Source organism: Miscanthus floridulus, chromosome 2, assembly GCF_019320115.1.
Source record: "Miscanthus floridulus cultivar M001 chromosome 2, ASM1932011v1, whole genome shotgun sequence".
Classification (NCBI taxonomy): Eukaryota; Viridiplantae; Streptophyta; class Magnoliopsida; order Poales; family Poaceae; genus Miscanthus; species Miscanthus floridulus.
Window position 1 is genome coordinate 10,481,617 of NC_089581.1, and position 16,868 is coordinate 10,498,484.

The 16,868-nt window shown below is 46.7% G+C and overlaps 1 protein-coding gene across 1 annotated transcript; it reads left to right on the forward strand.

Annotated features, from left to right (window-relative positions):
• Positions 1-13,345: 13,345 nt before the first annotated feature.
• LOC136516832 (actin-depolymerizing factor 2) lies at positions 13,346-16,026 on the forward strand. The gene is made up of 3 exons (XM_066510326.1): positions 13,346-13,536; positions 14,756-15,021; positions 15,615-16,026. The coding sequence occupies exons 1-3, from the start codon at positions 13,516-13,518 to the stop codon at positions 15,763-15,765; spliced, it is 438 nt and encodes a 145-aa protein (XP_066366423.1). The 5' UTR covers positions 13,346-13,515; the 3' UTR covers positions 15,766-16,026.
• The last annotated feature ends 842 nt before the right edge of the window (positions 16,027-16,868 follow it).

Genomic DNA, 16,868 nt, shown 5'->3' on the forward strand with positions numbered 1-16,868 from the left:
AACAATTCCTACAAGTTCATATTTTTCCCTATTAAGTATCTCAAATTAATTATATAGCTTCAAGAATATTATCAAACTATGTGAACAAAATATACTGACAGATGAATCATGATTTTAGGAACTTAACAAAACTGGTTTCATAATTTTTAGATCCCTATACTATTTTATATTGATTTTATAATTTAAACTAGAAACCTATTTTAGAAAATCATTTTGGAAATGGAAAAGGGTCGGCGGCCACTAACTGGCCCAGCAGAAAATCACGCACACACGGCCCAGGCGCAGCGGCACAGGCCAGCCCAAGCGCGCAGGCATGAACGGCCCAGCTGAAAGGTCCTTGTATGGTTTTGGTAATTGAGTGACAACCTAGGTGGACTAATTGTGTTTATGTGAGATACACAGGTAATTAGTCCACAGGTATATGTGTGTGAGCAACATATGCCATGAAGGTAAAAATGGCTTGAAGATGTTGCAAAACTCACACATGTGATGATGAAGGAGCTCATTACACATGAGACATGCCATTGAGTCATGTGATCAAAGGTGGAGAAGATTAAGACAAGACTTGGCTTGATGGACCGGTTGCAAGCGTGAAGGGCAAGTTGAAGGCTTTAGAGCGATGTACCGCGTGGCGGTGAAGCTTGAGCAAGACTTGGCGCCGATGGACGAAGGCAATGGTGAAAAGCAAGTAATGCCAAGATCGATGAACCAATATGATCACGTGATGATATAAAGTGGATCATATCATTGTTGATCATGTTGGTGCATGTGTTGCATCGACATTGGAGGAGATGGAATAGAATGAGCAAGGCAAAGGTATAACCTAGGATATTTCATTTCACCGGTCATAGGTGTGTAGAGAAGTTTATGACCGGGTTTAGGATAGATGGTCGTACTATCAAGAGGGGCAAACTTGTTTGCATATCGGTCATCTAGTGCTACTCGACTGATCTAACTTTGTATCGTCGCTAGGATCGAGTGGCATGGCAAGTTGAGTGGCTAACACCCTTGAAAATGTTTGTAAAAATATGCTAACACATGTGCATAAGGTGATACACTTGGTGGTTGGCACATTTGAGCAAGGGTGAAGAAGTTAGAGTTGAAAAGGAGTTAGTCGCGCTGGTCACAGAGTGACCAGACGCGTCCGGTATGGAGATCGGACACGTCTAGTATGTGGCTCAGGACTGAACTACATGGTGCGATCGGACGTGTCTGGTCGCCACACCAGACACGTCCGGTGTGAATTCGAAAACACAGTGTTCGGCAGTACAGTCGATCGGACGCTGGCAGTGTCCGGTTTGGTGTGACCGGACGCGTTTGGTCATCAGTGGGTGCTTACTGTACTCAACCGAACGTTGATGCTCAGCGTCCAGTCAGTTTCTAATAGACACGTCTGGTCAGCCTTAGAGGCTTACTGGACTCGACCGGACACAACGGTTGAGCGTCCGGTCATTTCATGCTGAGCGTCCAGTCATCTTGTCAGAGAGCCGTTGGAGGCAACGGTTGGACACATGGTGGTTTGGCAGCTACTGGACATGTCCGATATTCGCGATCGGTGCGTCTGGTGCAGCGTCCGGTGTTGCGTCCGGTCGACCCAAAAAACGCCCGGTGAAGGGGTAACGGCTAGTTTAGCCCTTGGGGCTATAAATAGAAGTGGCCTTCGGCCATGGCTGGTGCTGAGCACCTTGGGGGACTTTGTGTCCATGCTTGAGAGTACTTAGGAGCCCTCCATCTCACACATACTTGATAGTGATCATCCGATTATGTGAGTGAACGATTCTAGTGCGATTGCATCGTGAGGTTGTATCGAGTGGCACTAGGTGATCGAGTTGCAAGCCGGTGGTGCTTGTTACTCTTGGAGGTTGCCACCTCCTAGATGGCTTGGTGGTGGTCTCCGTCGAAGCTCGTAAGAAGCTTGTGCGGCGCTCCGGAGAAGTGCTTTGTGAGGGGCATTGTGCTTGCCCCGCGGGAGACACGAAGAACAACTTTAGTAAAGCATGTCATTGAGCTACCCTCACTTCTGGGGTAGGTTCTTGCGGCGCCCGACGTGTAGGCTTGGCGGGTGATGCCAATTAGCCGCCGAACCACCAAGTGAGCGGGCGACACAATGGGGACTAGCGTGTTAGCAAACACATGAACCTCAAGAGAAAAATCATCGTGTCAACCTTGTTCTTCCCGTTGGTTTGCATCCCCATTACACAAGCTTGCAATTACTTTTATATACATTGAGCTTGTGTTGTTGCTTTTGTAATTAGTTAGCTTGTGTAGCTTGCTAGTTACCTTCTTGCTTGTGTAGCATAGAAGTAGCTCCCTTACGTGGCTAATTTAGTTTGTGTAACCTTGTTAGTCACATTGCTTAGTTTGTGTAGCTAAGTAATTGCGCTCTCTAATTTGGCATCGGTTGCCTTGTTATTGAGTATTGTTAGTAAGCTTAGATGGCTTTGTGCTTTTGCTTACTAGCATGTGTAGGAGCTCCCTTGTTGCTTAAGTACTAGTGGCATAGGTTTGTGTGACCTTGCTTCTAGCATTGGTTAGGTGAGCTCTAGCTAGCCCGACACCTTTATTGCTTAATTAGTATCTTTGAAAGGTACTAGAGAATATAGATAGAGGGGTGTAGTCTTGACTAGACCGATAGTTTTAATTCCGTACTAGTTTCGATTAGCCGACGCGATTAATTTTAAAAAGGACTATTCACCCCCCCCTCTAGTCTGTCATCTTGACCCTTTCACTAGCAACGCGGGAGCATGTCGGCCCAGGCGCGACGGCCAAAGGTCGGCCCAGTGCGGGCGAGCCCTAGGCTCGCTTGATCGATGGCCTAGGCAGCAAGGCAGCCCAACGTGGCATGGCCCATAGGGTGCGCACGCGGCCTACCGACCAAGCAGCCCAGTACGAGCAGGCCGGCCCACGACGGAAGACCTAGCGACAGTGCCCCATTTTGCAAAAATGCCCCTGCATTTTCTTGAAACTACCCCACAGTCCAACATATAATATTCGTATGAGTCATGTATTTCGTAGTAAGGACCGTGTATAAAATTTCTACTTGGATTCATACCGTTCACTTCATCTTCTACATACAGAGGAGCAGAGGAGCATCGGCCGATGGGCATGGTTGGCCAAATCCAGGCCACCATCGCACCCATCGGTGCGGAAAGACAGCGCAGAGCAGCGGCGCAACAACGAGGTGCGCCGGTGGCATTGTGGCGGTGGAAGGCACAGCCATGGTGGGTGCATGCGCAAGACAACAATGCAGGGCCATGGGGGCTCGGTTGTGCCTACGAGTGCGGTGGTCGAGCAGCAGGGAAGGAAGGGACGACGCTATGGCATGGACACGCTAAGGAGCAGCAGGCCCAGCGCAGGGCTAGGGGCACACGCGTGGGAGGGCCGGCACCGGCGTGGACGACCATGGTGTGGACGCGGTGCGGAGAGCTATGATTATGAGACACGACGACTGCGGGCATAGCCCTAGGCAGATGCTGTGGGGCAGGGCAGCTGGCAAGGGCAGAGAAGGGGAAGGCGGTGCTGCAGTATGGCTCCATAGCTCTGGCAGCCTTGCGCTGCTCATGCCAGGATAAGGCATGGCCCAGTGGCCACATGCGGCCACAACAGAGGAGGAAAAAGGATGGGGCACCAGCATGTAGGGGAACAGGAGGAGCGGCACTACTGAGCAGTAGGCCCAGCATGGGGCTGAGGGCATGTGCGCTCGCACGGGGTGGGAAGGGGCGGCTATGGTGGCCCAGCATAGGAGGCGTGCCGACGGTGGAGCACTGGGGCTGCTCCAGGTGGGAAGCGGGCATGGCGAGCGCAGACGCTCGAGGCAGGTAGAGCGGAGAAGAACGGCATAAGAGGAAAAGTGAGGAGGCATCGCTGTGGGCATGAGCCTGGCGTGCGCCGCGGAGAGAAAAAAGAGGCGGTCATGACAAGCAAGGACAGATCGTAGAGGCAAAGAGACAGTGAGCAACGGCTCAGCATAGGCAGACAAGACAAGCAAGGTAGACAGGAGCTGGGATGCCTCCTCCACAGCAGTAGAAAAGAAATGGAGGGAAGCAGCATGAGGGAGGGACACTTCGTACACACGCCAGAGCACTAACGCAGAGGTAGGTTGGGACGGCGTAGCGTGGCCAGTAGCGGCAGGCAAGGACAAGGCCACGGTCACAGAAATAGAAAAGGAGGAAAACAAGAGTGTTTGGCCAACTTCCATTACGCATGGTAGCGTAGAGATAATGAAGAGGCAGACAAATAGAGGCAGCAGCAGTAGAGACAAGCAAAGGCAGGCAAGACAAGCAAGGTAGGCAACGGAGGCAAGACAGACATCGATGCTGATGGTGAACACACACCGGGAGGAGAGGAAATGAGGTAGGTCCAAGCGTACCAAACAGAGAGAAAGAGGGCATGCAAGCAAAGCAGGACACGACAGCAGTAGCCCGACACACGTTCCATGCGCTACGACACGGCAATGGCGCCCCTACGCGTGGCCTATGTGTGAAACAGTAGCGTCACGACTCTTTCTCAATAACGCGCGCTAGGGTACGCATGTGAGGGAACACGCTGCAGCAAAACACGTGGGCACCGTGTGGCTCTACTGGTTGCCTGCCTACGCGTGAGACGACGCGACACGGAGGTGACAGCGATACGTTGCCGACAACTATAAAAGAGCTAAATCCTATTGACTTTCACCAATAAATATCGCACGCGGTAGCTCATACTCATACCAAGCCATGGAACAAAATATTACGACGTTATGTAATTATTTTGCGTAAAACAAATCGCCACAAACAATGTTTTAAAATATAATTTTTGATTTTTACTGTTGACGTGAAAGGCTAGTTTTTAAATTTTTAAAAATGAGAAAATCATTTTGGTAATTTTTCTTAGGCCTAAATCATGGTGCTAAACAAGATCGTAACACCAGGGTGTTACAGCCGCCGTGCATGAGAGCTATGCACGCCGCCAACTCGAGGGCGAGTTTCAACCTTGCCATCGAGCGGACGAGTTACGACCCCGCCAATGCACGGACGAGTTGTGGCATGCCGACGGAGGAGGCAGCTCGGGGAACCGATGGAGGAGGCGGCTCAGGGCACTACGCGGAGGAGGCTTGGGGCGACACGCGTCCAACCTCCGGTGGAGGAGGGCGGGCAGCGCGCTGCAGGAGCACTAGTGGAGAAGGCGCAGGCACTGATGGAGGAAAGCAGAGTGCCGAGCTCAGACTCAATGGGTTAGTGTCGATACGGGACCCATAGGGTTTCCCCACGGAGAAGAGAGAAGAAAACATAGTCCAAATAGGATTCTCTACATGTAATCCTACTAGGACTAGTTACACATAATCCTACTAGAATCTCTACTTTGTAACCGACTAGGACTCCCGCCTCTCCTAGACTATATAAAGGAGGGCAGGGGTCCCTAGATTGGCACCACCTACACAAGAACACACCATACAACACACAACAAAAAACCTCTAGATCTCGATAGAGATCAAGAGGACGATATAGCGTAGGGCGCAACATACTATCTACTCCACATTGGACGTAGGGTGCCATGATTTTTTGGCGTACCGAACTAGTATAAATCATTGTCTCCCTGCATTTACCACCGAGTTCCTGCATACGCCGATACCCCTCCGAACAAATCACCGCCTAGGTACCCCCGTGGCGGGTAGCCGGTGGTAAAACATCGATAGCTAACATGCTAGGTAGGGGTTCTCGGTGCTTTGCGTTTGAGAGCTCGATGGACCTCAAGATCAAAGACTTGTTGTGGCTCTTGTTGGCCCTCATCGACAAGTCACTGCAGCTCTCGTCGACCCTCAAGATAACAACACGTTCTCGGCGACAGCCTCGAGCATCCAAAACTCGTACAAGCTATCGTTGGGAACATGTACACCAATGAGCTCACCGCATCTCATTCAATCTCAAGATCTAGCACAGGAGCTTCACCACGTTCATGTACAGGATCATCATGCTCAAATTCTAAACAAACTTCCGCGTCAAACTCGTAGCAGTTCAATTGCCATGATGACAACAACATGGTGTCTCCAGGCATCGTCATCGACTTATGCCTGTACGAGCTAGTGGACAAACTTAGGTTGGATTCATGACCGATAGACTTTTCGCTGGGCATGCAGTCGAATTCAAGATGGACGGAACCTGTATCCAAGTTAGTTGTACTCTCACGGTGGAATAATAACCGAACTCTGAATACGGCAAGGGCCTGATGCGTCTCCATCCGATGAACAAAAAAAAGAAGCCAACAAGGACAACATATATGTGTATATACATGCACAAACACATGCTGTATATGCTACGTCGGACAACCAGCCCTGGATTCCACCTTAACAAAGTCAAAACAACAACTGAGTTTGACTCCAACTCGAACACCTTGAGGGCTCCCGGATGCAGCTGGATTGGAGGACAACTAGGACTACAACAACTCGGATATGAAGACCTCAGCACGAACGGTACAAAATTAGATCAACTCGGATACAGACTACTACCAAAGAAGCAAGACGTATAGACTACTGCCAAAGAAGCAAGCAAGGCCAAGGCGTTTGTGCACTATTTATGTATGTGCACGCACGTACATATCAAGGCTCGTACATGATGCGTACATTCCTGTCAACCAACACGCAAGCTGTTCTAGCTGGCCAACAAGCAAGCCATCCGACTGGAAGCAAGCAGGCCACTACGACAACCCGATAATAGCGCAACACTCTCCAAGTACTCCACGACGACGACTGATTCCGGCTACCACTACAACAACCCGCCGATTCCACCGTGATGCTCGATGACTACCTTGACTACTACTCAGAACCAACAAACTAGTCAGTGATGAGTTCTAGATGCTTGATGTGTCTACAACCAATTGCTCAGACGTGGTATCCAACTACTCATCCGAAGTACCCAGCAACTCGACAACTCGGCCATGAACCAAGCTAAGTGATGCTTTAATTTTTAAATACATTCTGGATTTTATTCGTATGCCTCTATGGCCATATCATCTTCCCTTAACAGCTGTTAATTTACTCGGATAGTAAGCCTTAATTTGTGAAGCTTGTTTTCTCGAATGGATGGTCACGTCAATGAACCTCTGAACAATATGCATGGTCACATCAAAGAACCTCTGAACCATATGGAGTGGTCACGTCAATGAACCTCTGAACCATACGCGAGATTCAAGTGCTTAAACATAATAGACTACTACCTAGAAAATTAACCGACCTAGCAAGGGAAGACATAAAAATCATCATGCGAGCAAACATAGTGCTCTAAGTAAAATCATCATGTGAGCAAACATAGTGCTCTAAGTCTTCTCTTAACGGTCGCTAAAGTCCTCAGGTAGAACATGCCTTAATCTATGAAGCTTGTCTACTCACATGGACGATCACGTCAATGAACCTCTAAATCATACGCCAGAGATTCAAGTGCTTAAACATAACAGGACACTACCTGAGGAATTTGCATGGCCTAGTAAGAGCAAGGCATGAAAAAAGTTTATATGCATTTTATGATGCCAGGGCCCGCCCCTGATTGATTATTCAAATATGGGACATGCTCTTGACTTCATATCTGGAATGTCATTTACAACATATTTTTATGTTTAACATGCAGGGGAGCTACATCTATACCATGAGATCAGGAAAAACACGCTCCAGAGAGCTAGTCCAGAAACAACCTGGTTTGATCAAAAAAGAACCCTAACAAGGTGCGGCAAGAACCAAGACAAGCACTTAGAAAGAACCTAGATCGATTAGAAAACAACCCCGAAGAGGTGCTGCAAGTACCAAGACAAATTCAGAAAGAACCCGGATTGATCAGAAAACAATGCGGATGAGGTACATACAAGTTCAGAAAAAATCTAGATGAAGTGCAAATAATCTGGAAGAGGTACATCAAGAACCAGAGGTCTAGAAATAACTCGGATGAATAAAAAACAACCTGGAAGAACATCACGGCTTAGTCAAACGCTAAGCTCGGTAGATCAGCATACGCTTCAACTACACCCGGGGGCTCGAATTCAAGGGCGAAAGACCAAGAATACAAGTACTCAAGACTACAACAAACGACAACACATCAAGACCCTTCATCCGATTTCTTTTTGAAAGATAAGAACTCGGAGAAGGCTCGGGGGCTGCGAGATACATAACCCCAGAAATTTTTTTAAGACAAGAATCTGGACCCTTCAACTTTTGCAAGCAAAAGCAAGAGGCTCGGGGGCTACACTAGGTGAGTGCAATTTTTACAAAAAAATTGCACCCATCGAAAAAGAACTCAGAGCAACCAAGAAGACTAAAGGGACCCTCTGGCTTCTTGTCCCAACAAGCAAGAGGCTCGGGGGCTACACTCACTGAGTGCACTTTTATCCAAAAATGCACATCAGCCGAAGAAAAGACAAAGAAGACCATCTCAAGATCTCGCCTTAAGAAAGAACCCAGAACAAGTCTACAACAACCCGGCCCCTGAAGCTCAATCATAAAATGCTCGGGGGCTTGTCGATGCAGGACCCATAGGGTTTTCCCATGGAGAAGAGAGAAGAAAACCTAGTCCAAATAGGATTCTCTACATGTAATCCTACTAGGACTAGTTACACATAATCCTACTAGGATCTCTACTTTGTAACCGACTAGGACTCCCACCTCTCCTGGACTATATAAAGAAGGGCATGGGGTCCCTAGATCGGCACCACCTACACAAGAACACACCATACAACACACAACAAAAAACCTCTAGATCTCGATAGAGATCAAGAGGACGACATAGCGCAGGGCGCAATGTACTATCTACTCCACACTGGACGTAGGGCGCCGTGGTTTTTCGGCGTACCGAATCAGTATAAATCATTGTCTCCCTGCGTTTACCACAGAGTTTCTACATACGCCGATACCTCTCTGAACAAATCACCGCCCCGGATACCCCCGTGGCGGGTTGCTGGTGGTAAAACATTGACAGTTAGGGATGGTTCAGCCCTGTTTGCTTGAACTTATCGCCGTATCGTTTCAACGAAATAACAGTGTTTTTCTCTCATAATAAATCAACATTAACATCAAACGTTTTCCTAGCCAGTCAAACCGGGCCGAAAGAGATAAAGCCATGGAAGAAAAGGAAAAAATAAAATACAATGACATATGGGTCCCATCTGTCAGTACTTGATCCCACTTTTGATGTCTCTAGACTAAACAGAACGGGTTGGTCCCTTCCCTTCTCAACTGAACAAAAATTAGTGTCATCTCATCCCACTAAGCAAAGTCAGGACCATCCCGTTCCATCTTGCCTCCCAACCAAACGGTAACTAAGTAAAGGATGTTATGGAGCATCTTTGGGCACATAGGCTTTCAATGTGGTGCTCACTTCCTTTTTGTTTTAGCAAATGCCACTGTACTAGAAACTTTTAAATGTACTCCCTACCTTTGAAATTACTATAGACCACATTATCTTTATTATTAATTCAAATATCTTTATTTTGATCAAGTTTATAGAATAGTACTTCCAATTTTTGTGTAAGCCGAATAATAATACTTCCACTGTTCCAAGTTATAAGAAGTTTTGTGTGGGAGATACGACTCCTGGTATCCACAAGACAAGACATGGGCCGCACCATCAGAGGTGCCCTAGCCCACAAGATCAAGGCGTGCACGGCACTGGTCGACGTGCACCGCAAGATATTCTATAGTACCAAATAGGATAATTTCCTTGTAACCCTACCCCTCTAGAGTATATAAGGAGAGGCAGGGGTCTCCTAGTCGATAGCTACTACATCTCAATACAATACACCAAAGACATAGGACGTAGGGTATTACATTGATTAGACGGTTCAAACCTGTCTAAATCGCTGTCTCTACGCCTTGTGTCACCATCCGGTTCCTGATCACACGCACCTCCATCGATCAATCTACCTTCGTGGGATACCCCTCGGAGAACTGTCGAGCATCTTTTATCGACAGTTGGCACCCACTATGGGGCTCATGCGCGCTGATCCCTAGCGAACCAGATGGTGTAACTCAAGATCAACATCCTTCACGGCAACTCGACTGATCGCATCGACATCCTTTGACAACCACGACGCACGTCTTTGTACGCGGATTGACACCGCCAAGCTCCGACTACATCTATCCTACTCCAACACGAGATCAACTTTGTTCCAGTCATCAAGTGAGCTACCCACATCACCGACCAGATAACGCCATACGACGTCGACCAGACTTTCTGTTTACAGCTAAGTCACGCTTTAATATTTTTCTAAATATTCTCTAATCTTCGTATATCGTCATAATATTTCTCCGAGCTGTTTTCTCCATGTTTGCTCTCCAAACGATTTTCTAAACCCCAAAACAGTCAAGTTGATGCTCGGATGTCCACAGAGACGGCCCTATCTCTGGCTCCTCCCTACACATGTACGAGCGTCTGTCCTCTGCGTTATGGGTGGTCGGCAGCGGCTCTTTAGTGATGTTTTATTCTTCCTACACGCACACGGGCTCCACGCTCCGCGTTATGGTTAACGAGCTAGCTAGGGCTGGAGACTTATCTACACACTAACTGGTTGGACGATTTATATTAAATATAAATACATCTTCAGAATAACACTAAGTGTTCACACCAACTGATTACCGAGCTGCATACGCTATTTCATCACTATTACTGATTCTTCTCTGGAGTTCATATATTTTACATCATGTACTACCCATTCTACACATTTGTATTGCAGGATCATCGTCTAGGTGGTCGGACCACCTGGTGCTTGGACTTCTCCACCGATCAACTGGTCGGACCACTAAGTTAATGGACTTCATCGTCGACCAGTTGATCGGACTGTTTGTCGATCGCTTCTACTCAATGCTCACTTTGCCGCCGACCAGTTGACCGGACTGTTTGTCGCTCGTGCTTCATCGCCAGCTACGCCAGGGACTCCTCGATACTCGGTCATCGCCAGCTACACCGAGAACTCCTCGATGCTCGGACATCTCTAGCTACGTTGGAGACTCCTCGGTGCTCGAACATCGCTAGCTATGCTGGGGACTCCTCGGTGCTCGAACATCGCCAGCTATATCGGGGACTCATCGGTGCTCAGACATCGCTAGCTATGTCGGGGACTCCTCGGTGCTCGCTAGTTATGCCGGGGACTCCTCGATGCTCGGACATCGCCAGCTACGCTGGAGACTCCTCGATGCTCGGACATCGCCAGCTACACTGGGGACTCCTCGGTGCTCGAATTCTTCGTACAAGCATCGCCAGCTAAGCTGAGGACTCTCTTGATGGTCGAATCTTGCTACATCTCATCGGTGTGCTATCAAGCAGCTCTATGTTGTTCGAATCAGGGTGCTGATTTTGGGCAGCACGTCTAGGGTCTTGATACGCGCATGTCAGATGACGTTGGCAAGCTTTCAGACTTCTTTTCTTTGACCCTGCTACAAGATTTATTCTTTGTCTTCCAGCAAGCTCAGAGACTAAGTAGCTACACTTCACCTGACGATGAATGTAGTGCTTATTTCTTGATTTACCCTCCTTATTGACGGAGTCTAAGTGGCTACACTTCTCCTAAGGGAAAGAATTTTCAAATTTTATCTTGACCTCCTTACATCCTTATGACAATCCTTACTTGGGATACACTGTTCGACGATGGTTCACATAGCTCAGCGATGGCTCACACTACTCGGCGATGGTTCACATTACTCGATGACGGTTCACAATTTCTTGTCAACTCATCATGGTGGTTGGACTATGAGTTTGACTGCTCGGCTTTGTTTGCACCTGCTCAGACAAGCTCAAGACGACGTTGCTCAAAGGATACAAGGCGCTCGGGGACTAGCTGTGGGGGATATGACCCTCGGTATCCACAAGACAAGACATGGGCCGCACCATCAGAGGTGACCTAGCCCACAAGATCAAGGCGTGCACGGCACTGATCGACGTGCACCGTAAGATATTTTATAGTACTAAATATGATACTTTCCTTATAACCCTACCCCTCCAGAGTATATAAGGAGAGGCAGGGGTCCCCTAGTCGACAGCTTCTACATCTCAATACAATATATCAAAGACAAAGGACGTAGGGTATTACGTCGATCAGATGACTCGAACCTGTCTAAATCGCTGTCTCTACGCCTTGTGTCACCATCCGGTTCCTGATCACGCGCACCTCCATCGATCAATCTATCTTCATGGGATACCCCTCGAAGGACTGCCGATCATCTTTTGTCGACATTTTGGATTTTCTAGATACATTGCTTTTACTAGATAAATGTATGTCTTTGATTATATTTTTAGAAAAATACATTTCATAATTAATATACTTATTCAATATAATTAATGTTAGTAATTTATTCAAAGTTAAAATTGTTTGATTTCTCGGGAAGTAAGCACCGCATTCTTTTTTTAGATAGAAGGGAGTATAGAGTATTGTTTCCCTCTGCTTATATATCATTTTAGTGTTATTCTAAGTAAATTTTTTTCATTACTTTGTCCAAGTTTTTTAAAAAGTAGCTCATAGATCCTTTTTTTGAAAAAATATATCCAAGTTAACTTTTTCCTCTTACTTTGTCCAAGTTGTAAACAAGTTTACATCTATGAGTTAAAAAAAATACACTATCAAAACATATTTCATACATAATTTAATTAAACTAAATTGATATTATATTACATAGGCATATACTTGGTCAAACTTATGACAGTTTGACTTATCCAAGATTTAAAATTATACTCCTTTTTTAACGGAGGGGGTACGGAATAGAAAGTTGGTGCATCCCGTCTCTCTCCCTATACTATCCCATTCTTGATACGCAAGGATATGACGAGAATGACCATTTCATCCACGCGTGAAACGCTGACTCAAACTTGCATCTGCCGCACAGTCGAATTTGCCCTCTTTTTATTCTTAGCCCTTGTTTAGTTCCAGGAATTTGGATTTTGGGGCTACTGTAGTATGTTCGTTTTTATTTAGCAAATAGTATTCAAATATGGACTAATTAGGCTTAAAACGTTCTTCTCGCAATTTTTCACCAAACTGTGCAATTAGTTTTTCTTTTCGTCTATATTTAATGCTTCATGCACGAATCGCAAATATTCGATGTGACAGGTACTATAGCAACTTTTTGGAAGTTAAGGTGGAAATAAACAAGGGCCCAGGCCCGCCGTCCACTGGCCCCAAACTCCCGCCTGGCCCACATGAAAGCGATCGTCTCACCGACATCTTGACCCCGCACGTCACATGCCCCACATGTCACTCTCACCCTCGACCCATGAAGCCGTGTACGCCACACACGCCCTACGCCCACACCCACCCACACGAAGCGGCGCGTCCGCGTCCGCGTATATGAACGCGCAGCTCTCCGGAGAATTTCGCCGCACCACCCAAAACCCGCAGCAGCCCGCATATATAAAAAAGAAAAAGAAAAAGAAAAGAAGAACCCCCCCGCAGCCAGCAACAGCGAACAGAAGAGGAGGGGGTTCCTTCTCCTTGCTTGCTCCTCCCGTCTGCGTGCGTGCGTGCGATCGACGCAGAGGCGCGCGCGGGCGCTCGCACCGCCCCGATCCGATGGCCTTCATGCGCTCCCACGTGAGTACCCCGCTCCTTCCTTCCTCTCGTCGATCCGCTCGCGCTCTGTGGCGATTCGCGCGCGCTGTGGTGTAGATCCGTGTGGCGTGTGGGAACTGGGTCGGTTCCGCGCGATCTGGGTGCGCTAGTTCGTGGAGGGCTGCCCCGGGTTAGATCTCCTTGGGGAGGGATTGATTTGACCTTACCCACTGTTCATCCGGATGTTCATTTGTTCTGACTGCAATTATGTGTATCGCCTATATATGTACTTACATGTTTACTTGTAAAATCAAGTAGATATATAGTAAGTCGCTAGTAGATATTCAGAGCTTGAGTTTGAGAATCCGTGCTGGAAAATGGCTTTAGCTGTGGAACTGGGGGATGGTGTGAAATTGGAGTTGAGCTGTAGAACCGGAAGTGAGTTGGGAATGTTCTTAGTTCATTCCTGTAAGGCAAGAAAACTTAGGTCGTCCCCAGATGAAATACTGCCAGTCTTTGATAGTTCTCTGGTTAACATGTGCTGCAATTGACACAGTTTTTCTTTTCAAATCATCCGAATCAATATGTGGCTACTTTGTAATAAGTTCTTTTATTTTTTTTAAAAAATGTGTTATGCTTGCTTGCATAGAGACTTTCCATGCCCTGGAGGGATGGACATGGTAGGTATAGTCATATTCCTGCTTCCACTAAGTGGAGATATTTGGAGTATGCCTCTTACACTGGACAATTTCTTTGATATCCTAGTCCTAGGTGCCTTTTATGTTATTGTGGGGACGGTGAACTGCTTCTCACACAGTTGGCCATCTATATTGGATGCAATTGATTGAATTAAGGTTAGCATGGATGATTGAGATTCTGTTAGGCGCTGGGTCTAATCCTGTCCATGATTGTGCAATCACTGAACTGTTCATTGTGCAAGTGATTTTACATGTTATGAAGCATGGTTCCAATTTTCAATCCTGGATAGGGAGTATCTGGAGGGATTTTCTGTATGTCTGTGTAATTTTGATTAGGCAATCTTGCTGGATAAAAATTTTGTATGGTTTCCTGTATGTGGAAGGTATACAACTTTTATGGAATCGTGGCTACATAACTACAGTTGATACATCGGAAGATTGGAATGTTGTTAATCTTCTAGTTACTACATAACCATTATGCCTGTTTGCAATCAAACAGTTCATCTTGTATTTCAGTTTTTTAGCCTTGATTTTCTTTTTAACTTCTGCACAATTCTCTGCAGTCAAATGCATCTTCCGGCATGGGAGTTGCCCCTAACATTAGGGAGACATTTGTTGAGCTCCAAATGAAGAAGGCATTCCGATATGTCATCTTCAAAATCGAAGAGAAGCAAAAGCAGGTGGTTGTGGAGAAGACAGGGGCTACTACTGAAAGCTATGATGATTTTTTGGCCTCTCTCCCAGAGAATGACTGCCGATATGCTCTCTATGATTTTGATTTTGTTACTGGGGAGAACGTGCAGAAAAGCAAGATTTTCTTCATTGCCTGGTGAGATTCAGAATCATTTATGCATATATCTTTATTTTGTTTCATTCATGTTTAGCTGTAGTGCCAATGCCAATGAAACTAAACTAGATCCCATAGAAATAGCTAAAGAGGTAAACTGTTGATGAGTTAGTGATTTTAGGATTCTACATACTTACAAAAAAAAAGTACTTGGATGCTTAAAATGCACCAAGCACAGTAAACTTAACACGCTAATTATTTAAGCACTTCCTTACTCCTTTTGAACATTATTAACTCAGTATTGAACTATAAGGCTGGATTGGATCTTGTGATGTGATCTTGCTATGATAGCTCCCACCACCTCTAGTTTAATACTGTTTGCCTGGCAACCCATACTAGTTAGCAATTTAGTAGCTCTGGCCAAAAGGAATGACAATGCATGTGGTGCAATAGTTAGGAATATTCTTGACAATGATTGTTCATTCTCTTATGTAGATTCTGAGGTTGACTTTTTTTGGACTGTACTATATGTATCCTTATGATGTCTTCTATTCTTTCATGTTCAACGTAGCCACTCTGGCCTTCCTGCTGATTTCCCTTCACCAAACCTTTTACCTAACCCGCTATTATTCCAGGTCCCCATCAACATCCCGCATCCGTGCTAAGATGCTGTACTCCACCTCGAAGGACCGCATCAAGCACGAGCTCGACGGGTTCCACTATGAGATCCAGGCGACCGACCCATCAGAGGTGGACATTGAGGTTCTCCGGGAGCGGGCTCACTGAAGCTGGTTCGCCTTTGAAGGGACCTGTGGAGGGCCGTGAACCTTCGGTCAGATGCAAATTCTATTATCAAATGATGAAGCACCCGCCGTGGTATTTGTTAATAAGTTCCTGTAAGCATATCATTTAGTCGCGACGCATGACTCTAGCTGGTGAAGCGTTATCGAAGCTGTATCGGTATGAGGTTTGGTTGTCTGAGCCTGTAAACGAAGCAAGATTTGCAAACTTGTTATATTGTGGTATTGATGATACTGGATTACTGGCTGTGGCCTGTGGGTTGTTCGGGAATGGCGGTTTATGGTTGGTCTGGGTCTGGTGTGTGGACGTGGTTGTGGGTTGTTCGGGATTGCCTTGATTGGTCTGGTGTCTGGCCCCCGGTTGGTCTGATTGTCTGTATCTGTTAGATATTTACTTGTGCTAATGAAACCTGGTTCCAAGTTTCAGACCGTAATTTACCCGTTGCTGGCGAATGCTGTTGTGTTGCTGGAGATTGGAGTTTAAGACTGGGGGAAGCTTTATCCGTAATTGTCGTGTTGGCAAACTATTAGGTTGTCACATCATGGCTGCGGTTTTGCATGTGCAAATGGTTGTCGTCGCCTGTTAGTCTGGCAGCGTTTTGCCCCAGATCAGGACTCGATCTGCTGATACTAGTATCTCTCTCTGCAAAAATGTGCAAGTGCAAATGCTCGAAATCGGGCACCAGGCAGCTGCCATAGTGCGCAGCGCAACCAAGCAGCCTCCGTGTCGGTGTGCCGCCACCCAACCCAGCCAGAGCGGGCATGATGATGATCAGACATCAGAGGTTGGAGATAGGCGTTACTAAGAGAGAGGCTGGGGAACAGGCGCTCAGGTAACGGATCAAAAAAGAAAAATGACGATGGTCTTTGTGTTACTGTCATGGCCATAGCTGGAGTATCTGTGTCACTGTCATGGCCAGCTGTTTGTGTCACTGTCATGGCCATAGTTGGAGTATCCTTTTTTCCAGAGATCATGACGACACAAATAAATACATGCTGACAGGATGATTGTGGACTGTGGTTTGGTTCATCTAATCTAATGGCGATGGTTATGCTGAATGCTGATATGCTATGGCTTTTCCTGCGGCA